At 55.2% G+C, this 23,555-nt stretch overlaps 1 protein-coding gene across 2 annotated transcripts in view; it reads right to left on the bottom strand.

Moving 5' to 3' along the window:
- Positions 1 to 2,349: 2,349 nt before the first annotated feature.
- Positions 2,350 to 23,555, bottom strand: part of PRRX1 (paired related homeobox 1) — a 52,224-nt gene continuing 31,018 nt past the window's right edge. The window contains exons 2-5 of one of the 2 annotated variants that reach the window (XM_055122136.1): positions 17,131 to 17,306; positions 15,136 to 15,317; positions 11,789 to 11,860; positions 3,436 to 3,560 (exon numbers count right to left, since the gene is read on the bottom strand). In XM_055122136.1, coding sequence (XP_054978111.1) covers positions 11,806 to 11,860; positions 15,136 to 15,317; positions 17,131 to 17,306 — 413 coding nt within the window. In that variant the 3' untranslated portion in view covers positions 3,436 to 3,560; positions 11,789 to 11,805. Of the gene's footprint in view, positions 3,561 to 11,788; positions 11,861 to 15,135; positions 15,318 to 17,130; positions 17,307 to 23,555 lie in introns of both variants that reach the window. The other variant, XM_004613732.2, reaches the window with a different exon arrangement.

Here is a 23,555-nt window from a genome sequence, read left to right on the forward strand (position 1 = left end):
AATCATTTCTATTCTAGCGCGAACAATGTACATTTTACATCATAAAGCAAGATATAATTTACATATTACATTTTTATTAAATGAGAACTTTATACCCTAAATGTCATTCTTTTCTTTTAATTATTATTCTTTAAATTCAGTCCCCTCTTCTGGGTTGATGTAACCTGCCACGCGCTCTGCAAACCCGCCTCTTGTTTGGGGGAGGCACTGGGGGCCCAGGCACTATGCCTGTGTTTATCCGTGCACAGAGGCGGGGGAGAGTCAGTGAGTGATGCTTGTGGTGTTAGAACTCTGCTTCCTCTGCCGAAACCCAGCCTCGAGGCATGCCTCAAGCTTCTTTTTTCTTGAAATCACTAGTGGACGGGCATAGCAGAGGGTCTGGAGGCTGCTACAAACGTCCTTCCAGCCGAGCGCTCAGCTAACGCACTGTGACAGTTGCTAGCAGGAGAACCCTGACCATTGGATCACACTGCCACTTTCTCCTCACCCTTCGACTGTTGGGCTTGAGCTTCTCTGCTCACATTGGGCATGGAAGGTCGGGTGGGAACTTCAAATGAGGAATGGCTTCCCTGCCCCTTCCCCCACGACTCCTTCTCCTGAGATGCCCCCTCCCCCCCCACTCACCCATTCCACAGCCCCTTCTCTGAATGTTGGTCAGCCCCTGTTCTGAAACCCTCATCGTCTTTCCTCTGTCTCCCCCAGACTCTCCACACGCACCCGTGTTTCTGAGGAACACTCATTTCACCAAGCACGCCACGCCATGCATCTGCTAGGGCACCACACTGTTCCTTGGAAATTTATTAATCCGCAGCAGCGAATATGGCAAAAGAAGGGGTGGGGGGAGGGGTGCGTGAGGAAATACGGACATGGGTTCAGCCAGCCTGCACGGAATGCTTTGGTACTCACTCGGACACGGAGGGAGTCCGTGGGCAAAAGAGAAAGACATGAAGACAAGCTTTGTTCAAGCCTATCTCCTGAGCAGGGGAGGGGGAGAAGGCAGCTGGGATGGAGAAGGGGTCACTGTGTCAGTGATGGTTGGAGGGGTCGCTCGGGACGGGAGGTGTGTGAGGAGAGTAGATCAAGGACCCAACGTGACGGCCTCTCCCGTATCTGGATTGCAAACCAGAATGCCCCAAAGGAGAGAGAAAGTAAGAAGGAAATTGTCTGCCATGGAGGCAGGGGGAGGGGCAGGAAGGGGGGAAACAGGGGACATCGGTGGTGGGAAATGTGCACTGGTGGAGGATGGGTGTTCCATCATTGTATGACTGAAACTCAAACAGGAAAGCTTTTTGAGTGTTTCTCCCAGTGAGTCAATTAAAAAAAAAAGACAAGCTTCCTTCTTGTTTGGTGGGACCAATGCACGCCCGGCCGTGGACGTGCGATGTTTTTCCAGGTGTGTGGCTGGAAGATGCACCCATAGCTCAACCAGGCTCGGGAATGGAAAGGAGAAATGTTTGCTAGAAGGGGGGTCTTCAGCCCCACTCCCAGCCACGACGCCCTCGCTCCTCACCCCCAGGTGACCTATGAGGCCAGTACCCACCACCCATCATGTTTTAATCACCAGGAAACACCGCCAAAGAGAGCCCGGCTGTGCGGGATGGAAATGCAAGGCAGGGAGATGCCATGTACATCCAACGTCACGTCCTTAGTCTTTATTGAGAAGTGGCTTCACCGTGTCGCCTCCGGGTCTGTTTCCATGGACATGGTATAGCTTCACAGCCTCTTTCCCCACATGGCCACAAGCGCGAGACAGTCAGAGAGACAGGGAAGGACGAAGGAGCCAATGAACAGAGCCCCACGGCACTCCTGGGAGACAGGGAGGGTCAGGAAACCCATTTTACAGAAAGGGTAAGCCAAGGCACGGCCCGGGAAGCATGGTTTGGGAAAGTCCACCTTTCCCATTCCACTTCCGGCGTGGCTTCCTTCCCTCCTGTCCCTATGTGTGACTCCATCCCTGGGTGAACCGACGTCAGCCCAGATTTCCCAACTTCGGGATATGCCTATAGCCTGAGCTAGTACCCAGGACACTTACTGCCCTCCTGGCATCATGAAACCTGCCCCAGCGGCTGCCTCATCAATTGTCTCAAGAAGTCTGTGTAGAGGAAGAAAGGAAAGAAGCTCCCTAGTAATTAAAGAAAAAAATAGCTTCTAGAAAGATGAGCTCATGGGGCTGGAGCAATAGCACAGCGGGGTGCCTTGCACGCAGCCGACCCAGGTTCGATTCCCAGCATCTCATAGGGTCCCCTGAGCACCGCCAGGAGTAATTCCTGAGTACAGAGCCAGAGGAACCCCTGTGCATTGCTGGGTGTGACCCAAAAAGCAAAAAAAAAAAAAATGAGCACATGAGTCTCCTTTGGGAGACTCATGCCCCGAGCCTGCGTGAATATCGAGTATATGTGGGACTTCCCTGGAGGAAAACAGAGCTGTGATTTTCCAACACCCAGTTGTTTTCCTAGAGAAATTTCTCTCCCTCTCTCTGGTGGGGGAGCCCCATCCTTAGACTGATTTGTTTAACTGAAGTCGGCCGATGGGGTGGGATCTGCATTGGGATGGCGCTGAGACAAGAAGGAACTGCACCTCAGATGGGAAACGGCGAAGGGGCAGACCTCCCTCCTCCCTGCAGTGACATGTGGGTCAGACGGGCCCGTGACCTGATGTTGGAGGCAGTACTTCTCCACCCCAGCAGCAGACGGAACCTCCTTCCCGTAGCCCTCAGAGATGGAGGCAGGAACACGAGAGTCATTCGTGGCAGGGAGACGTTTAAAGATGCCCCGGGGAACTGTGTCTTGTTCAGAGGAGCATCTCTCCGGGAGAACCGAGAAGTTTGAAGGAAGGCGCAGAGTACAGCCTGACCCATGGAGCACCTCGGGCAGTGTGACCTGGGTGTGTATCCCCATACGTAGACATGGACACATACTGGGGTCGTTTCTTTGGCAGTCGAGGATATCTCCCTCCCCCCCAAAAAGAACCTATACAATCATGGTGGGGGGGTGGGGGGAAGATGACCCTAATTGAAGAAGCTCGGAGCACATCAGGAAAAGCACGTGACCAGAAGGAGAAGCACATGTAACACGCACACTCGTGTGCACACCCTCACACACACACACACACACACACACACACACACACACACGAAACAAGCGCTGATGATACCCAGGGCGGGAAGGACCATCGGGCTATTGGGTTATTCACTGACTTTGAGCTTGTTCCTCTCCTGCCCGCCGCCCGCCCTGTGGCTGTGCTGTTCTCGTTTGGATTTTGAGTGCTGTGACGTGTATCGGGCTGCCCCGAGCAGGAGAAGGCGGCTTAGGGCTTGGTGGTGGGTTTTGGTGTTTTTTGGTGGTTTTTTTTTTTTTTGGTTTTTTTTTTTTTTGGTTTGGTTTTGATTTCTTCTTAGACCTGTTTAATTTTTTTTTTTTCCTCAGTTCACTGTTGGCACCTGGTTCCTCTGTAAACTATATTCCTTGGCTTTCAGTCTCAGGTTGGCAATGCTGTTGGCCATGTGGACGCCCTGGGCGGGGCTATGGTTGGCGCACGTGGCAGAGTAAGTGACCATGGCACTGTAGGGCAAAGGAGAGAGCGGGGAGAATAACACGCATTAGTTTCACGCAGTTGCAAGCCTGTGTCCCCGGGGGGTGTGACTGTCAGGGCAGGGCGGGGGGTGGCCAGGGGGAAGTGGACGCCGCCACGCCTTCTAAGGCCACTGGCAAGCCGGGATTTGCACTTGGAGGTGGTGTCCGTGTTTGGACAAGGAAATCCTGAGTTTGGGGTCAGGTGCCTGCCGGGCTGGACACAGTGAACTGAGATCTCCTCCTGGACACAGTGAACTGAGATCTCCTCCTGGACACAGTGAACTGAGATCTCCTCCTGGACACAGTGAACTGAGATCTCCTCCTGGACACAGTGAACTGGGATCTCCTCCTAGACACAGTGAACTAAGATCTCCTCTTGGACACAGTGAACTGAGATCTCCTGGACACAGTGAACTGAGATCTTTTCCTGGACTGTGGGTGGGGACCACGGCTTGGGGCCACTTCGGGGGTTGGGGGGGAGGGTGGCTACTGGTGTGGGCAGGTGTGTGGACATTTGCTGAGCAAGGTGCCTGGTGTGTGATGACTCTTCCCACCGGGGCCGGGCGGGTGACACTAAGGAGGAGAATGGGCACTGGAGAAGAGACCCGGAGGTGTGATTTGATTAGATTAGATTTGATTTGATTTGAGTTTCCCTTCCTCCTCTGGGGTTGTGGACTCCCGTGCCAGCTCTCCCCCACCCCTGCAGACTCCAGAGCAGAGAGGGTGTTTGGGGGAAGCAGAAAATGCAGCCGAGAACCTTCCCAGCCTCTCTCCAGAGCCTGGCACCTGGCCCCAAGCTCTGTCCACTCAAGGGCTTTCACCCTCCTGTCGCCGGAGAACGTCACCTCCGATGCACCCTGGCGCGGCCCCGGGAAAGGCTTAAAGCCCCCAGATAAAGCTGCCGGAGGGCGGGACGGGGGCGTCTCTGCGTCTTGAGGGCCAGGCCGGGAGATACCGCTGGGCAGAGATTCAGCCGCACTGGCTGCGTGTGCAGTGGTGGGGATTGGGGTTGACGCTTCCGGGTCTTGCTGTTGGGAATTTTTTTTTTCCTGCCTTAGACTGCGTGGCCCTTCAGCATTGCAGCTGTGACAGAGTGACAAGTCCAGCCCTCGATCCAAAGGGAACTCGGTTAAATAGAAGTATTCCAGCTGTCTCTAAGATTTGCCTAATAATAATAATAATAATAATAATAATAATAATAATAATAATATGCTGCACAGTCGTCCCATTGTTCTTCGATTTGCTCGAGCGGGCATCAGTAACGTCTCCATCGTGAGACTTGTTGTTACTGTTTATGGCTTATCGAATATACCACGGGGAGCTTGCCAGGCTCTGCTGTGTGGGCAGGATACTCTTGGTAGCTTGCCGGGTTCTCCGAGAAGGACGGAGGAATCGAACCCGGGTCGGCCACATGCAAGGCAAACACCCTGCCCGCTGTGCTATCACTCCAGTCCAATAATAATAATAATAATAATAACAACAACAACAATGATGATGATGATGATAATAACAATCCCAAACACACACACACAAAGCCCCTTGACCCTGGGCCAGGAGGCAAGGCTTTTACAGTGATTGGTGCGTGCCTGAACTGTCACCTGCCTCCCAGGGAACCACTTAGGGTCTGGGGTTCAAGTGACCAGTCCAGGAAGAGAGGGAAGGAAAGTAACTCTCCAGATCGAACCAGTGAGTATCAGTCTGACTAGACACTCCATAGAAGGTTCCAATTTAGACTATCACTGACTTCTTTCAGCTTTGTGGGCTGCCCAGGGAAATTAGGCTAACAAAACAGGAGGAGTCTCAGATCTTTCCAGAAAGAATCGAGGTCTTTCCAGAAGAGGCCTGAGTTAAAAATTTGAGGGTTGGGTTTTTTTTGTTTTGTTTTGTTTTGTTGCTTTTTTGGGTTCCACCCGGCGATGCTCAGGGCTGACTCCTGGCTCTGCACTCAGGAATCACTCCTGGCAATGCTCAGGGGTTCCTATGGGATGCCGGGGATTGAACCCAGGTCAGCCACGTGCATGGCAAACGCCCTCCCCGCTGTACTATCGCTCCAGCCCCTTATTTTGTTTTCTTAGCCCTGGTCTGCACAGGTCTTTGGGCCATGTAAGGGTGCTAAGAGAATCCCGGGTTCTTCCATTTATCTTATGATTTGTTCCCTCGGACACGTTGTACTTGGGTCCAGCCTTCGCTCCAAAGTTCTCACCGGATGTCTCCTTTCTGCCTTTAATTCAGCTTCTCCTCAAGAAGCTCCCACATATCTGAGCCACCTGTGCCCCCCCCCCCGCACACCCCCCAAATAGAGCCCAGCCAAATCTAGTGCCTGGTTAGTATTTCAGAAATACGAAATACGCGAATCGCCACGCAAGCTTGAATACCCGAACATAGCATTTCCCCAAGATGCTTTCCTGCCAAAGTGCTCCTTCTTTCGCTTACTTTTCACTAAATAGAATGTCAAGATTCATTCTCCAATGGAGAAGCCAGCGGAAGAGGCTAATAGTTGCTCATTTATTCACAGATCCCCCCTAAAGCTAGATGTAACAGTCAACACCTGAGCAGGTATTAGTGTGGGTTAGACTCGGAGAATTGTCACACACCTAGCCACGGTCACTTCCTAGAGGAAAAAATTTAAGTCAGGGGAGATTTCCATCCAAAGTGAGAAAAATCATCAGAGCAACTCTGGAAAATGGAGTATGCGTGGGGTATTTCCCCCACATTATATCAAGAAACTTCCATATCAAGAAACTTCCCTTTTTTCCCAAACCCATCCGCATACGACCATTTAATTCCTTTATGAACGATTTGCATCCTTGCCAGACTCAGTTAAAAATAAACGCGAGTCTGAAACGCACGAGTTTCACAGGTACATTGACACCGAGAATTTCAAAACCGGTCAAGGGTCTGATCTCAGTAGCTAAGAAAAGGAGCCGTTGACCTTGGGAAGTATTCTGGAATGTGGCGATTTTGCTCCAAGCTGGTTTCTGCAGGAAATGAAGTCCTAAAGACTTTCTCTAGAACCATTTGAAATGCCCGTTTAAAAGTTGGCTTTGTGTCAGAAAGATTGGGACAGACATAGAGGCACTGCACTCATTTGTGGAGTGTAGGGTAGCATCACATGAAGCTGACACCCAAGGACAGTAGATACAAGGACCAGGGGGATTGCCTGATAGCTGGAAGACTGCTTCATGATCGGAGGGGAGAAGGCAGATGGAATAGAGAAGGGATCACTAAGAAAATGATGGCTGGAGGAACCAGTCGGGATGGGAGATGCATGCCGAAAGTAGATAATGGACCAAACATGATGGCCTCTCAGTGTCTGTGTTGCAAGCCATAATGCCCAAAAGTAGAGAGAGAGTATGGGGAATATTGTCTGCCATGGAGGCAGGGGGAGGGTGGGAAAGGGGGGGTATACCCGGGATATTGGTGGTGGGGAATGTGCACTGGTGGAGGGATGGGTGTTTGATCTTTGTGAGATTGTAACCCAAACATGAAAGCTTGTAACTATCTCACGGTGATTCAATAAAATTTGAAAAATTAAAAAAAAGAAAGTTGGCTCTGTGGGTGAGCAGTTTTGGTATTTCAATACTAAGAATAAAGGGGAATGGCTTCTGAACCCAGGGGACTTAAATTTTCTCAAGAGAGCATCAAGAGAAAATTCTACAATGGTCCCTTATAGATCGCCAGGGACATCAGTGCTTTGAAAGGGCTTATTCTATTTTTTTTCCAGCAATGCTCAGGAACCTGGCTCTGCACTCAGGAATCACTCCTGGTGGTGCTCAGGGGACCCTATGGGATGCCGGGGATTGAACCCAGGTCGGCTGTGTGCAAGGCAAACACCCTCCCCGCTGTGCTATCACTCCAGCCCCTATTCTAATTTTTAAATGGTTGTGTTTGTCATCCTGTGAGGTCTTGGGCAGGCAAAGTCCTCTTCTATTTGTGTGTGTGTGTGTGTGTGTGTTTAAAGATGGAGTCCATCTTCCTTAGCAAAGCAACTTGGAGCCATAGATTCTTTAAGATTATGGAAGATGTTGTGGTTGAAAAATGTCTCCTGTAGGTGTGAGTGTAGTTTTTTCTCTTACATCATCATTTCCCTGGCATCACCCCAGAGTTGACTCATTCTGACAGTCTAGTCGGAACATCTATTTATTTATTTTCCTCTTTCTTTCTCTCTCTCTCTCTCTCTCTCTCTCTTTCTTTCTTTCTTTCTTTCTTTCTTTCTTTCTTTCTTTCTTTCTTTCTTTCTTTCTTTCTTTCTTTCTTTCTTTCTTTCTTTCTTTCTTTCTTGTGGCTTTTTGCGCTAACTCCTGACTCCACACTCAAGGATCATTCCTAGGGGTGCTCGGGGACCCTATGGGATGCCGGGGATCGAACCCGGGTTGGCCGCGTGCCAGGCCAACGCCCTCCCCGTTGTGCCATCGCTCCAGCCCTGAAAACTTTGGATATGGTCACCCGTTTCTTGGAAACGCTTTCATTCCAATCACTGTTAGTTTCTGTGTTGCTGGGGTCCCCCCCCGCCCCCCAGGGCTCCAGCCCTGTCACTGTGCTTCCTCACGGCCCATAGACCCCCTGCCTGGAAATACCTTTCCTCCCTCCAGCCCCCACCATTTGGGCGCCCAGTGACACAGACGCGACCCATTTCACCCCTTTTTTCCAAACTAAGGGGACTGGGAACGAGGGGGCTATTTCGCAGCTATTATTCTCATGGGGTTGAGGACAATAGTCTGGGCCAGCTGAACTGGGGTGCCCTGGAGCGGGGACCCCATGTATCACGGAGGCTGGGGTCATCAGGGGCAGTGGCCCCTCGGGTCACAGAGGGTGAGGGACAAGACGGCAGTGGCTTGACATGATTGCAAGGGAGAGACGTTGCTTTCACGGGGGGGGGGGGTGCACAGGCTGACCGCGATGGGTAGTGCAGTGACCCCCAGTCCCACGGGGGCCGCCAACGGATGCCACCGTTCTCTGCATCCTCACCGCCCGGGTGAGGCTGCGGTCCCATAAGTCACCTCAGAGTTGGGGAGAGCAGAGGGGGTCACGGGGGGGGGGCGTGGGAACACTGACATCTATTTCCAACGGGCTGTTGGGAGTGTCCCCTCCCTCCAGTTTTGCAGCTGCCAGTTCTGTGCTGATGATGTTTTTCGCGCCTATTCCGTTCTGGGGACATGCAGAGAACTGCACCCTGTCCTTTGTCTAGGAGAAGACAAAGCCTAGGAATCGGGCTCACAACAGACACCTAGACCACCTCTGTCTGTCTGTCTGTCTGTCTGTCTCTCTCTCTCTCTCTCTTCCTCTCACACACACACACACGCGTGCACGCAGCGCAGCGCACTACACACACACACACACACACCACACACACACACAGAGGCAAAGACGGTAACTGCATCTGTTCACGGTCAAAGGGCCTCGGGGGCCGGAGCGTTTGTTCTACATGAGAAACCTTTCTCTCAACAAGAGCCGGACAGGCCACCTGGGGGTAAGTCCTGAGGCAGGGTCGGACTTGTCACGTCCAGTCCAAAAAGATAGGCCTTAGGAAGTGGACACACTGTCCCCGAACCAGGCTTCTGAGTGGCGTTACGAGTTGCGGGCCAGGAGACCGCACTGCCCACAGCAACCATCGATACAGACACTCCAGGGCCTGTCCGCCCCCTCGAAAGACTGTCTCTGTGCCCTGATTTCCTGGGTCCTCAAAGCTGGCAGCACCCTGGCTGCTGAGGGAAAGAGCTTCCGCCTGAGACAGAATGCCATGGCCACGTCCTTCGTGCTATTTCCTGTCATTCGTTTGGGCCCCTCAATCCGTGTCCAGTGCTCGCTCGGGCTACCCCTGGAAGTGAGCTGGAGTGTGTGGTCACTCGGACTCGCCTGTCAGTGCTCAGAGGACCGTTCTGATTTCTCCTGGGACCATAGGGATGCGCTGGAGACGGGATTGGTTCAGGGTTCACCTAAGGCAGCTGCTCTATTCTTGTCTGTTTGGCTTGGGGGACAGCCCTGGCCGTGCTCGGGGTCCACGCCCGGCTCTGTCCGGTGATTCCGGGCAGGGGTCAGCAGAGCTGGGGGTCAGCCCCCTGTTGGAAGCAGGCCGGGCAAGCAAGCGCCTTACCCCGCCTACCTCACCAGCCTCTCTGTTTTCTTCCCCTTCCTTCCTTCCCTTCCTTCCTTCCTTCCTTCCTTCCTTCCTTCCTTCCTTCCTTCCTTCCTTCCTTCCTTCCTTCCTTCCTTCCTTCCTCTTTCCCTCCTTTCTCCCTTCCTTCCTTCCTTCCTTCCTTCCTTCCTTCCTTCCTTCCTTCCTTCCTTCCTTCCTTCCTTCCTTCCTTCCTTCCTTCCTCCCTCCCTTCCTTCCTTCCTACCTTCCTTCCTTTCTTCCTTCCATCCTTCCTTCCTCTCTTCCTCCCTCCCCTCCCTCCCTCCCCTCCCTCCTCCTTCCTTCCTTCCTTCCTTCCTTCCTTCCTTCCTTCCTTCCTTCCTTCCTCCCTCCTCCCCTCCCTCTCCCTCCCTTCCTCCCTTCCTTCCTCCCTCCCTCTCTCTCTCTCTTTCTTTCTTCCTTCCTTCCTTCCTTCCTTCCCTCCCTCCTCCCTCCCCTCCCTTCCCTCCCTCCCTCCCTCCCTCCCTCTCTCTCTCTCTCTCTCTCTCTTTCTTTCCTTTCTTTCTTTCTTTCTTTCTTTCTTTCTTTTCTTTCTTTCTTTCTTTCTTTCTTTCTTTCTTTCTTTCTTTCTTTCTTCCTTTTAGGGTCACACCCAGTGATGCTCACGGGTTACTCCTGGCTCTGTACTCAGGAATCACTCCTGGTGGTGCTTGGGGGACCCAATGGGATGCCAGGGATCAAACCTGGGTGGGCCACGTGCAAGGCAAACGCCCTCCCGCTGTCCGATCGCTACATCCCACTCTCTATTTTCTTAAGAGGGGAAAGTTCTTTGCACCTGCCCCCGAGGAATTCCACATGGCAAAGAAATGCTCACACATTCACACATCCACACCAGGATGGAACACCACGTCTAAGTGAGCCTGAAAAACGTTTCTCTCGGCACCTGCTGATTCCCGATGGCTGGAGCTGGGCCGTCCACAGCAGAACATCCACTGTGGTGAGAACTCGGCTTTCACGGGGACAGACTGACCGTGATGGGTGCAGTGACCGCCAGCCCCACAGGGCGGACGGGCCCCCACAGGGGCCGCCCCTCTGCGTTCTCAACTGCCCCGGGTGAGGGCACGGGTCTGACAAATCACCTCAGAGCTGGGGAGATCTGGGGGGGGCAGGGGAGTGGGAAACTGGGCTCTATTTCCAGTGGGCCCTTGGGAGTGTCCCTCTTGCCAGAGGCAAATCTTTTAGCCCACACCCTAGGACTTCCCAGCTCGGGTCCGCTGCCCGGAGACGGGAGAATTCAGAGTTTCCCTCTCTCCGTGCGGTGCAGAGGGGACCCCATTCTTTGGTATTTTTGTCAGCATGGGGAGCACTCGGGACTCGGGCTTTGCCCGGGGATGCTGCCCTTTGAAGGCGACCCCCCTTTCCCGATGGGTATATTTTTTGGGGGGGGATCACACCGGCGATGCTCTCGGCTGACTCCTGACTCAGGAATCACTCCTGGCGTGTGCTCGGGGGACCCCTATGGGATGCTGGGAATCGAACCCGGGTTGGCCACGTGCCAGGCCAACGCCCTCCCCTGCTGTGCTATCGCTCCAGCCCCCTTTTCTGACGGTTTTAAGAGTCACCTCCATTCTGTGCCTCAGGGTGGGGGGGAGTTCAGGAATGGTTCTCTCAAGGCGCCACGGAGACACTCCCAGGCCCTTCGTGTCACTGGGGCGCCTTCGCCAGGCTGGGCAAGGCCTTCGCTCCCTTTGTGACCTCCCTCTCTACGGGGGTGCGTGTGGTTACGGGGTTGGGGTCGGGGCCATGCCTCACGGGGCTGGGGAAGCTATGCCAAGGACTGAGCCCAGGTGGGCCTTGCGCAAGGCCAGTGCTCTCCGCACTGTGCTCTCTCTCTCCCGCCCCCCGCCCCCCCGACGGGTGATTTGCTACAAGGTCTTGCCCCTCGCTTCCTGAGTAGAGCGTTGTGGCGTCAGCCACGGCCGGCGGGGTCGGGACGCAGACACGCTGCCCAAGAGCCAGTCTGGGGGGGTGGGCCCAGAGGGCCCCCCGCTTGCCGGCCCACACTGCTTCCACCTCTCTCCGAGCCCCCGCTGGCGCCCTGCCCGCAGCCCCCCACTCCTGCCCCTCGGGGCCGGTTTACCTTTGCAGTGTCTTCCGTTAGAATCCGTTATGAAGCCCCTCGTGTAAACAACATCTTGGGAGGGACGAGGATCTCTATTTTTGAAAGCGTGAAAGGAAGAAAATGAGCCAGGGGCGTTCGGCAGACGGGGCGGGGGAGGGCGGAGGGGGGAGGGGGCGGGCGCGGCGGGGGGGGCGCCCCCCCCCCCCCGCACACGGCAGAGGTTGGCGGCCCGGGTCCCAGCCCCACCTGGCAGGGGGCGAAAGCACCTGCAGCTCAGTGACCCCACCGGTAAATCCCACGCGGGGGGGGCTCTCATGCCGGCCCCCCCCCAGCTCGAGAGCGCGCCCCGTTCTGGGTGGTGGGGGATGCTTTGCTGTTTTGAGCTGGGTGGGGGTGACCGCCATTCTCCTGGAATAACTGAGGCGCTCAGGGGTGCTGGGCCGTGGTGTGCCTGTCATAACACTTCCTGTCTCGCTCGAAAGCCGGCTGGAGTCGGTTGGGACCCAGGCTAAGCCTCACTCCCCGTCGGGGGTGGGTGGGTGGTCCAGGTCACCGCTGTCCCGATTCCCTGACCACAGCGTGTGATGCTTCGAGGGAGGCAGGGGAGAGCTTCCGGGGCGAGCACCCCCTTCTCTCCGCTCTCTGTCTCCCGCCTGGCAGGGCTCAGCCCTGTGGGCCCCCCCCAAGGAAAGGGCAGCGCCCCCCCCCCCTCCAGCAGCTGGCTCGACGGGGCGGCCAGCCCGCTGTCCCCGGCTGAGTCAGGGAGTGACTCATCGGGGCCACGGAGCGTGGACATGGGGGTCTGATATGAACTCGGGCCCCCCATACCTGTTCCCAGGTCACCCAAGGGCTCACTAATGGGGTCACAGAAGCAGCCACTAAGCGACCCCAGGACCGTTAGCGTCTGTCTTATGCGTCTCTGCTCTGCAGATTTTCTTCTTCTTTTTTTTTTTTTTTTTTTTTGCTTTTTGGGTCACACCCGGCGATGCACAGGGATTATTCCTGGCTCTGCACTCAGGAATTACCCCTGGCGGTGCTCAGGGGACACTATGGGATGCTGGGAATTGAACCCGGGTTGGCCGCGTGCAAGGCAAACGCCCTACCCGCTGTGCTATTGCTCCAGCCCCTGCAGATTTTTCTTTCTCTTCTTTCCCGTGTATAATCGCTGACCCAGAGTGACAGCGCCTACCGAATGTGAATCATTACCAATTTTGTTTCTAGACCGAGCTGGTTGTGGGGGAAGGGAATAGAACTGCAACTTTTTTTTTTTTGGAGGGGGCGGTTTTCAAAATGACTCAAAATAGAAACACTTCAGTCCACAGTGGGTCCAAGAAGTCAAACTAAAACCATTAGGATTGTTAAATTACGGCATTGAAACATTGTCTTTCTATTCATAGCTGGAGATGAATTTATTCTTCGTACAGAATATGAACAATCAGATGCTATGAAACTTTTAATTATTATTATTATTATTATTATTTTTACAAACTCTGCACCCAACAGAGAAAAGATATAAAAGGATACCATGAAACGGGTAAAAAGTACTAGGTTATATGCTTTTAGGTGAGAAGAGAGGAATACAAAATAATATGGACTCTCTAAGTCTACACTATATATAAAATATGGAACTAATTGCAAAAGTTAACAGAGTATAACGTCAGCATGGTGGAATCATGAAGTTCTTTTTTTAGAAAAGGTACCGATTATGTTTCTACATAATCCTTTCAATTAAAATAGAACGTTTCCCCCCCAAAGGCACAGATAAATCGCATGTTTGTTACTTGAGTTAGATGTCAGTACAGGAAGTAGCATCTAGGCCCATTTTATTTCCAGAACGCTGTCACCTCCACTGTGTGTCACCAAAAAGGCCCCCGGGGTCAACCACCTGCCTGGTTTCACTCGACTGTGAAAAATTCTTTACTCTGACCCAGCCGGAGAGAAAGAGGAGAGAAAGATGCAATCTCGCTGCATCCGAACCCAAACCAGCAATCTCAAGCTTGGTTCGACACCCGCTTGGGGTTCTGGACTTCCAGTGCATATGGGAGAAAATATTCACAAGTGACTAGTTTCATGAAGAACTTCAAATTACGGAGGGCCAGGGTAGGGATGGGGGTGGGCAGCATCTGCATTTTAACCAGTACACTGAAACTTGCCCATCTTTTGAAATCAAGGCACGCCCTATCTGAGAGCCAGGAGATGCTCAATTTCCTGCACACACAACCCCCTGCACCCCCAAAATTAAAAAAAAATTACAAAAGCAATTCAGGCTCATTTCTCAGGATGGGGTTTCAAAGGAAGTTGGGAGGCACCGGGGGTGTTTGCTGAAAGGGGCTGATGCGGAACAAAATAGAACCGACGGTGGAGGGTCTTTGGTTCTGTGGGAGGGCTGGGGACAGGTCGGCTGAGGGCTGACCCGCTCACGTATGTTTTTTAAGCCTCGCCTGCGTTTCTTCACCAAACCCCAGCTCAGAAACGTCTGCGCATGCTTCTTGCTGCCCTGGCATGTGTCGAGAGACCTGGGACACTTAGTGTCCCTCAGCATCTTCCTCTCTCAAGTGCTTTAAATAGTCTAGTGGAAATCATACATTCTCCTTCTGTTTTTCCTTTTTTTTTTTTTTTTTGCTTTTTGGGTCACACCAGGTGATGCACAGGGGTTACTCCTGGCTCTGCACTCAGGAATTACCCCTGGTGGTGCTCAGGGGACCCTATGGGATGCTGGGAATCGAACCCGGGTCGGCCGAGTGCAAGGCAAACGCCCTACCCGCTGTGCTATTGCTCCAGCCCTTGTTTTTCCTTTTGGATACAAAAAACGGCATGCACTGCCCCTCACCGGGAAAAGATTGAGGCCAGGAGGCCTGGGGCCGAGGTGGGGGGGTGGAATAGCACCTGCCTGAGGATTACAAGGACTAGACCCGCGAGGGCAACAGACAGACTCGTTCTGGGTTTGTTCTCCCTCTGCCTCCGTCTCTCTCCTGTCCTTCCTTGGAATGCAAAAACAAAACAAAACAAAACAAAAAAATCCCCCAAAGCCCAGTCGGACGGCAGCCGGCCTCGCTAGCGCCTGCCCCCGCCAGCCCCTGGAGCTCCGTGTCGGAGGTGGTCCGGGCGGGCGGCCGGGGGGAGGCGGGCAGCGCTGAGCCGTCTTCCCTTTCCGATTCTTCCCCATCCTTGAAACTTTTGGCAAGAGGTCCTGAGTCCAGAGCAGGGCGGGCGGGCGGGCGGCTGCCCCGCGTGGGGGCCGGGGGGCCGGCAAGGGTGCAGTGTCTCTGGAGAGGCCCCCCCCCCTAAGGAAGGGCAGCCGTCGGGGGGCGACGGCCGGCCAAGAGAGGTGCGGAAGGAGCAAGGGGGGGCGGGCCGGCATTCACCTGTACGGAGAGGCGGTCCCCCACGACAGGTAGTCGGTGGGCCTGGGGGCCGGGCGCGGCACGATGGGCTGCTCCACGGCCGTCACGTCCCCCGAGTAGGACTTGAGGAGGGAAGCGTTCTTATTGGCCAGCATGGCGCGCTCGTTCCTGCGGAACTTGGCCCTTCTGTTCTGAAACCACACCTGGAAGAGAGGGCAGAGCATGCGTGTGTGTGTCTGTGTGCGTGTGTGTGCACATGTGTGCATGTGTGTGTATGTGTCTGCGAGTGTGTGCATGTGTGTGCATGTGTGTATGCGTGTGTGCATGTGTGTATGCATGTGTGCATGTGTGTGCGTGTACATATATGCGTGTGCATGTGTGTATGTGTGTCTATGTGTGCATGTGTGCATATGCATGTGTGTGCACATGCATGTGTGCATGTGTGTGCATGTGTGTGTGTCTGTGTGAGTGCACATGCATGTGTGCATGTGTGCGTGTGTCTGTGTGAGTGTGTGTGCGTATGTGTGCATGTGTGTGTGTGCATGTGTGTGCATGTGCATGTGTGCGTGTGTCTGTATGAGTGTGTGCGTGTGTTCATGTGTGTGCATGTGTGTGTGCATGTGTGTCTCTATGTGTGCATGTGTGCATATGCATGTGTGTGCATGTGTGCGTGGGTCTGTGTGAGTGTGCACATGTATGTGTGCGTGTGTGTGCATGTGTGCGTGGGTCTGTGTGAGTGTGTGTGCGTATGTGTGCATGTGTGTGCATGTGCATGTGTGCGTGTATTTGTAGGAGTGTGTGCGTGTGTTCATGTGTGTGCGTGTATGTGTGGGATGGAACTAGGGGCCTGGGGTCATCCGATCCTCAGACGGAAGGTGCCCTGCCATCCCGATCATTTCTTTTCATGGATTTGTCCTGTTTTCAAAAAAAAATTTTTTTTCCTGTAGTATGCAGCTGCCAGGAAAGATGAAGTCATGAAATTTGCTTCTAAGTGGACGGTCCTGAAGAACATCGTGCTGAGTGAAGTGGGTCAGAAGGAGACGGACAGACTTAGAGGGACTGCGCTCGTTTGTGGGGTATAAGATAACGTAATGTGAGACTGACATCCAAGGACAGTAGACACAAGGGCCAGGAGGATTGCCCCATGGTTGGCAGCCTGCCTCATGAGTGGGGGGAGAAGACAGCTGGGATGGAGAAGGGGTCACTGAGTCAGGGATGGTTGGAGGGATGCTCGGGACGGGAGATGTGTGCTGAGAGTAGATAAAGGACCCAACATGAAGGCCTCTCAGTGTCTGTATTGCAAACCATGATGCCCCAAAGTAGAGAGAGTCTGGGGGAGATTGTCTGCCATGGAGGCAGGGGGAGGGTTGGGATAGGGGGAGGGATACTGGGGACATTGGTGGTGGGGAACGTGCCCTGGTGGAGGGATGGGTGTCCCATCATCGTGTGAAACTCAAACATGAAAGCTTTGTAACTGGAGGTCACAGTGACCCAATTAAAAAGGAAAGAAAAGAAAAAACATTCAATAGCCCAAAAGAAAATTTTCTTTTCTTTTCTTTTTTCTGATTGCAGTGGCCTTGGTTTGCGACATTCTGTAAGTGTCCCCGGCGCAGTGACAGATCCCATCTGTCACTCCCCGGTTGACCCTCCGTCTTACCCCTCTACCTGTCCCCTGCATCAAAGCTCCCGGCTCTGGGGCTAATCTTGGGGCTATTCTACTTCCCTCTCCTCTTCTCGGGTGTTACCTGCTCAGCCCCCGACCGCAGGCCCTGGACGCTTCTAGCTGGTTTGCACGCGCCTGAGGTTGGGGGGTTGGGATTGAGCTGTGTGTGTGGGGGGGTTGTCTCTTTGCCCTCCCGACGGGGTGCAGAGCCGCTCAGCCAGGCCTGGTCCTGAGGGTCCCATGGGCGCCTTGGCGAGGGGGGGGTCCCACCCGTGGGGGTGGGGGGCGCGTGGCCTCTGGGCTGGGCCGAGAGGAGAGGGGGGACCCCCTGCCCGCACCCCCCCCCCCGTTACCTGCACTCTGGCCTCCGTGAGGTTGACCCGGCGGGCGAGGTCCTCGCGCACGAAGGCGTCAGGGTAGTGCGTCCGTTCGAAGACCCGCTCCAGCGCCTGCAGCTGGCTGCTGTTGAAGGTGGTCCGGTTCCGCCGCTGTTTCCGCTTCTTCTTGTCCTCCGAGTTGAGCTGGTCGTCTGGAAGGGAAGTCAGGGGTGACCAGGAGCAGTGGGAGGGCGTCACTCAGCGTAGAGTGGCCCCGTCGCCCAGTGCACCAGGGTGTGGACGTGGCGCCCTCCTCCTCTCCCCACTCCTGGACACCCCTGCCCCCCACCCTCAGCCCCTCTGATGCCAGGAGGCGGCTTCTCCATCTGGGGCTCGTCGTGAGCCCCCTGAGGGGACCGTCCATCTCCTGCACGCACCCGGGAGCTCCACTCTCCTGGCACTGTCCAGGCGTTTATGACCATGACTTCACTTGACTTGTGTTACACAGAAGTCTGCAACATCAACAGGAGTCAAAACAGAATCCTGCTGGTGGCCCAGGAGAGACGCAGGCTGGGGGTGGGTGGGGAGTGGGGGATGAGGCTGCAAAGCACTGCATCGGAGGCTACAAAGAACTGCATCAGAGGCTGCAGAGCACTGCATTGGAGGCTACAAAGAACTGCATTGGAGGCTACAAAGAACTGCATCGGAGGCTGCAGAGCACTTCATCGGAGGCTACAGAGCACTGCATCGGAGGCTGCAGAGCACTGAATAAGAGGCTACAAAGCACTGCATTGGAGGCTGCAGTGCACTGCATCGGAGGCTGCAGAACACTGCATTGGAGGCTACAAAGCACTGCATCGGGGGCTGCAGAGCACTGCATCAGAGGCTGCAGAGCACTGCATCGGAGGCTACAGAGAACTGCATCGGAGGCTACAGAGAACTGCATTGGAGGCTGCAGAGCACTGCATCGGAGGCTACAAAGCACTGCATCGGAGGCTGCAGAGCACTGCATCGGAGGCTACAGAGCACTCATCGGAGACTACAGAGAACTGCATCGGAGGCTGCATAGCACTGCATCGGAGGGTGGGGGTCGTTTAATCAGCCTCAGGCAAGCCCTCCTTCAGCCAGCCCCCCCTGATTTGTTCTCCCCGCCATCCAGGAAGCCCCTTTCTCCAGACCCTCCCCCTCGAATCCCGCTGTGTGTCCCCCCCCTCGTGTGGCAGCCCCCAGTCTCTGCCGGGGAGCACACGGCTCCCCCGACCTGGTTGGACGCTGGGTGACAGCCGGCTTCCAGGGACGGACCCTGGTTTCCCAACCAATGCAAACACCTGTCCAGAGCGTGTCTGGGAGCAGCCCGGGGGCCGGGGGCCGAGGCGTTGGGGTCTGGCAAATGTCCTCACGGAGGCTGATGGGAAGAGACAGCCCGCCCCTGCCGCCTTGCTCGATCATCCCAGCACACCTGGGCTCACACGCGCAGGGGTCCAGCCCCACGGGATGGGGCGCGGTGATGCTCGCTCGGGCTTTCTAGGGCTCAGGCCTTGGGGCTGGCGGCCATCGGCCCCCCACCCCCGCCAAGAAGGGGTGCAGGGAAGGGGGGAGGGCGGGTTTTAATCTTGAGCAGGAAGAGCCTCTTTCTTGCATGGAAACAATCTGAGAGCCGGGCCAGCTGCGTGCCGGGGGGTCCCCCGAACAGCCTGGCAGTGGCCAGTGGCTTTCCCTATGGGGGGTCTTATCCTCGGGGGAGGGGCCCCAAAGCGGCATCCAGGTGCCGCTCAGGCCCTGGTCACCCTCCCCGCCACAAAGGCGCCAGAAGAAGCCAAATGGCCTCCCAAACAGGCGTCTTCTCCCCGGGAACCGGCCCTCAGCCCTGGCGCGGGGCAGTCCAGCCCGTTTGAGGCTCTTGTTTCCAGAGAGGGGCAGGGGGGTGGCGGGAGGGGGTGGTTGCAGGAGGCGCCTGGCCCGGCCCCGCTTGTCTCGCACCCTGCAGTGCATCCTGCGGTTGTGTTTGCTCCCGGGGCGTCTGAAGAGGGTCTGGAAGGATGACGAGGCAATGGCCGGTGGCCAGCGGGTGTTTCTCCCAGCCTCGGCTCCAACAGCACCCATGGGCCTGTCACCCAGACGTCCCCGCACGCCCCTTTTCGAGCCCCCTTTTCGCCAGCTCTGGCTGCATGAGGTCAGTGCGCCCAGGGGTGCTTCTGCCCCGCCCTGCCTCGCCTCTTCTTCCTCTCCCGACATGGGACGCGTTTCACAGTCTGTTCCCTGTGCCGGGCAGTGAGGACAGCAGGGAGAGGGCACTTGCCAGCCCAGGTTTGACCCCCGGCGCCCTTATCGTGAGCTCCCCAAAGTGATGCCTGAGCACTGAGCTGGGAGTGATTCCTGAGCACAGAGTCGGGAGTGAGCCCAGAGCCCAGAGCCGGGAGTGAGCCCTGAGTACAGAGACAGGAGTGAGCCCTGAGAACAGAGCCAGGAGTGAACCCTGAGCACACAGCCAGGAGTGATCCCTGAGCACTGCCAGGAGTGAGCCCTGAGCACAGAGACAGGAGTGAGCCCTGAGCACAGAGCCAGGAGTCATCCCTGAAGCACAGAGCTGGGAGTCAGCCCTGAGTACAGAGCCAGGAGTGAGCCCTGAGCACTGCCAGGAGTAAGCTCTGAGCACAGACACAGGAGTAAGCCCTGATCATTGCCAGGAGTGAGCCCTGAGCACAGAGCCAGGAGTCAGCCCTGAGCACAGAGCCGGGAGTCAACCCTGAACACAGAGCCGGGAGTCAGCCATGAGCACAGAGCTGGGAGTGAGCCCTGAGCACAGAGTCATGAGTCAGCCCTGAGCACAGAGCTGGGAGTCAGCCCTGAGCACAGAGCCATGAGTCAGCCCTGAGCACAGAGCTGGGAGTCAGCCCTGAGCACACTCAGCTGTGGTCCCGGAGCAAACAGCCGTGATGACGGTAGAAAGTTTCCCCAACCTGTCCCCTGCTGCTAGGCTGCAGGACGCTTGTCACATGCTTCTTAGAGCCCTTCTAGGAAGGTGCTGCTCCCTCCTGGAGTCCTCAGCCCCTGCTCTGGGAAGGGGCTTGCGGCCCCCTGACCGGGGCCCGTGAAATCGGGACGAGCCGGTGTCTTGTGGCGCAGAAGCACAGCCGGCCAGCGCCCGCCTCCACCTCCCAGGACTCTCGTTCATGGTCCAGAGCTAGCATCTGGGTCGACGTGGCTGGTCCATGGTCCACCCAAAAGCCTTCTAGGGTGTCTCGACCCCTGCGGGCTTGTGGCGTAGGAACCAGTCCTTCCCCCCTGCACCTTCAGAAGAGCCGCTCCACCTAAACAGAGAGTGTAAGGGGAAGGAGCTATAGATAGCACAGCGGGGAGGGCGTTGGCCTTGCATGCGGCCGACCCCGGTTCGATCCCCGGCATCCCATAGGGTCCCCGGAGCACCGCCAGGAGTGATTCCTGAGTGCAGAGCCAGGGGTCAGCCCTGAGCATCACTGATCAATGGGTTAGAGAGAGAGGCAGAGACAGAGACAGAGACACAGAGAGAGGTGGGGGGGGTCACTCCATCCGGGTCTAGTGTGAAATTCTCTCCAGGTGTGGAGCGGCACCCGGAAGTACAGAGAAGAAGGTACCAGCCCCCTCCCCAGGCTGCTTCCTCCGTCGCGATCTCTCCACTCCAAACTTTCCTCTTTTTTTTTTTTTTTTAATTTTTTATTGTGGAAAGTTACAAAGTTACAAAGTTTTCAGGTTTAAATCTCAGTTATACAATGCTCGAATACCCATCCCTTCACCAGTGCTCATATTCCACCACCAAGAACTTTCCTCTTTGACTATTGCTCACGTTTGCAGGGGAGGGCGGGAGGGTGCAGGGGGAGCCTGGGAGAGTCCACATCCCCCGGGGCCCGGCCAGATGTAATTGAAAGGGAGGGCCAGAATATATTTTAGGCAGAGCCTCAGAACGCACCCGGGAAAATATGCCCCGGAGGCCTGAGTCCCGTGGCGCAGGGCTGGGGGGGTGGGAGGGAGAGCAGGGGTGTGGCGGGCGAGAGCTGGTGCCAGCCCAGGACACGGCGGCCGTCGGGAGCTCTAAGCTGCCGCCACATCAGAGCGTGTCTGCCTGCCGGCTGGCAGCCTGGCACGGCCCCCAGCTGCCCGCCCGGCACTTTAGGAGCCTCTAAGAGCCTTTTTAAGGGGATCTCGGCCGCGCACCCGCTACTTACGCTAATGGGATCTACGTGGCTTGGAGCCCGCAGCCTCGGGGAAATTGCAGGGTACTGGCATCGCCAACGCCGCTAAGACACAGTTTCCCTTTCTATGCTTTTGCACTTTTTTTTTTTTTTTTTTTTTTTTTTTGCTTTTTGGGTCCCACCCGGCGATGCTCAGGGCTGACTCCTGGTTCTGCACTCAGGAATCACTCCTGGCGGTGCTTGGGGGACCCTATGGGATGCTGGGGATCGAACCCCGGTCGACCGCGTGCAAGGCAAACGCCCTCCCCACTGTGCTATCGTTCCGGCCCCTCCCTTTCTATGCTAAGACCTCTGGGAAGCGCTGGGAGTACTAACTCCCGTGGAACTCGGGGGTACTAACTCCTGTGGAACTCAGGGGTACTAACTCCCGTGGAACTCGGGGGTACTAACTCCAGTGAAACTCGGGGGCACTACCTCCCGTAGAACTCTGGGGCACTAAGTCCTGTGGAACTGTGGGGTAATAACTCCTGTGGAACTTGGGGGTACCAATTCCCGTGGAACTCGAGGTACTAACTCCCGTGGAACTTTGGGGTACTAAGTCCCGTGGAACTCTGGGGTACTAACTCTCATGGAACTCGGGGGCACTAACTCCTGTGGAACTCCTGGGTACTACCTCCTGTGGAACTCGGGGGTACTAAGTCCTGTGGACTCCTGGGTACTAACTTCCATGGAACTCGGGGGTACTAACTCTGGTGGAACTCAGGGGTACTAAGTCCCGTGGAACTCTGGGGTACTAAGTCCCATGGAACTCGGGGGTACTAAGTCCCGTGGAACTCGGGGGTACTAAGTCCTGTGGAACTCAGGGGTACTAATTCCCGTGGAACTTTGGGGTACTAACTCCTGTGGAACTTTGGGGTACTAAGTCCCGTGGAACTCTGGGGTACTAACTCCCATAGAACTCGGGGGTACTAACTCCCGTGGAACTCCTGGGTACTAACTCCCGTGGAACTCGGGGGTAATAACTTCTGTGGAACTCTGGGGTGGTACTAAGTCCTGTGGAACTCTGGGGTACTAAGTCCCGTGGAACTCGGGGGTACTAACTCCTGTGGAACTCTGGGGTAATAACTCCTGTGGAACTCTGGGGTACTAAGTCCCATGGAACTCGGGGGTACTAACTCCAGTGGAACTCTGGGGTACTAAGTCCCGTGGAATTCCTGGGTACTAACTCCCGTGGAAATCGGGGGTACTAAGTCCCGTGGAACTCAGGGGACAAGTTCTTTGGGGAGTAACAGGCTGCGAAGTGTGACCCCGGCTTCTCTTCATCCCCCACCTTCAGGTGCGCAGTCTGGTGTGACCCACAGGGCCGCACCCCTGCCTTCTCCTCCCTTCCCCTCCCCCTTCCTGGACCCAGGTGGCTCTTTGGAAAAAGACCCCCCACCTCGGTCCTGACACCCGCCGAAGAACCCCGTGTCTTCAGGGTACGCAAACATCCTAAGTTATTATCATTATCATCATCATTATTTTCAGTGATTCTGTTTGGGGTAGTAACAGTTACGGTTGTGAAATCAGAAAAACTTTTTTTAAAGGTTGTTTTAAATGAAGTTTTTCAAAGCCTGTCACAGAGGGGCTGGAGCGATAGCAGAGCGGGAAGGACGTTTGCCTGGCACGGGGCCAACCTGGGTTCGATCCCCAGCATCCCATGTGGTCGGTCCCCTGAGCACTGCCAGGAGTGATTCCTGAGTGCAGAGCCAGGAGTCAGCCCTGAGCATCGCTGGGTGGGACCCAAAAAGAAAAAAAAAAACCAAAAACACCCAAACAAAAGCTCACCTCTCTGTGCTGTCCAGCCACTTGCCAGGTAAAGGCCCCCACCCCCTGCCCCCCTGCAAAAAGATCAGGATGATAAGAGCGGAGAAAGGGCCTGAGTTTTTGCGCCGGTCACAATAACTGTGATAATACCAAGACGGACTCAGCCGGACCGGGGGAACTAAGACGGTGCTCACGGAGGCGGAGGGGCTGTATAATGACCCACACCGGGGCCAGCCCCAGGGCTAATCTCCCGGATACAGAGCAGATGTCGCCAAAGGATGCTAAAGTGGTCCATGACGAGATTGAGCATCGGGAAAGAATGTGTAACTATACCCTCACTGTGACTCACTAATTAAAAAACAATTAATTAATTAATTATTAATGGAACTCAGGGGTACTAATTAATTAATCAATTAATTAATTAAAAATAAATAAGAAAAAGAAAATGACAGTTCTCTTTCTCAAAGCCAGAAAAGCCGAAGTGTC

Source organism: Sorex araneus, chromosome X (assembly GCF_027595985.1).
Source record: "Sorex araneus isolate mSorAra2 chromosome X, mSorAra2.pri, whole genome shotgun sequence".
Taxonomy (NCBI): domain Eukaryota; kingdom Metazoa; phylum Chordata; class Mammalia; order Eulipotyphla; family Soricidae; genus Sorex; species Sorex araneus.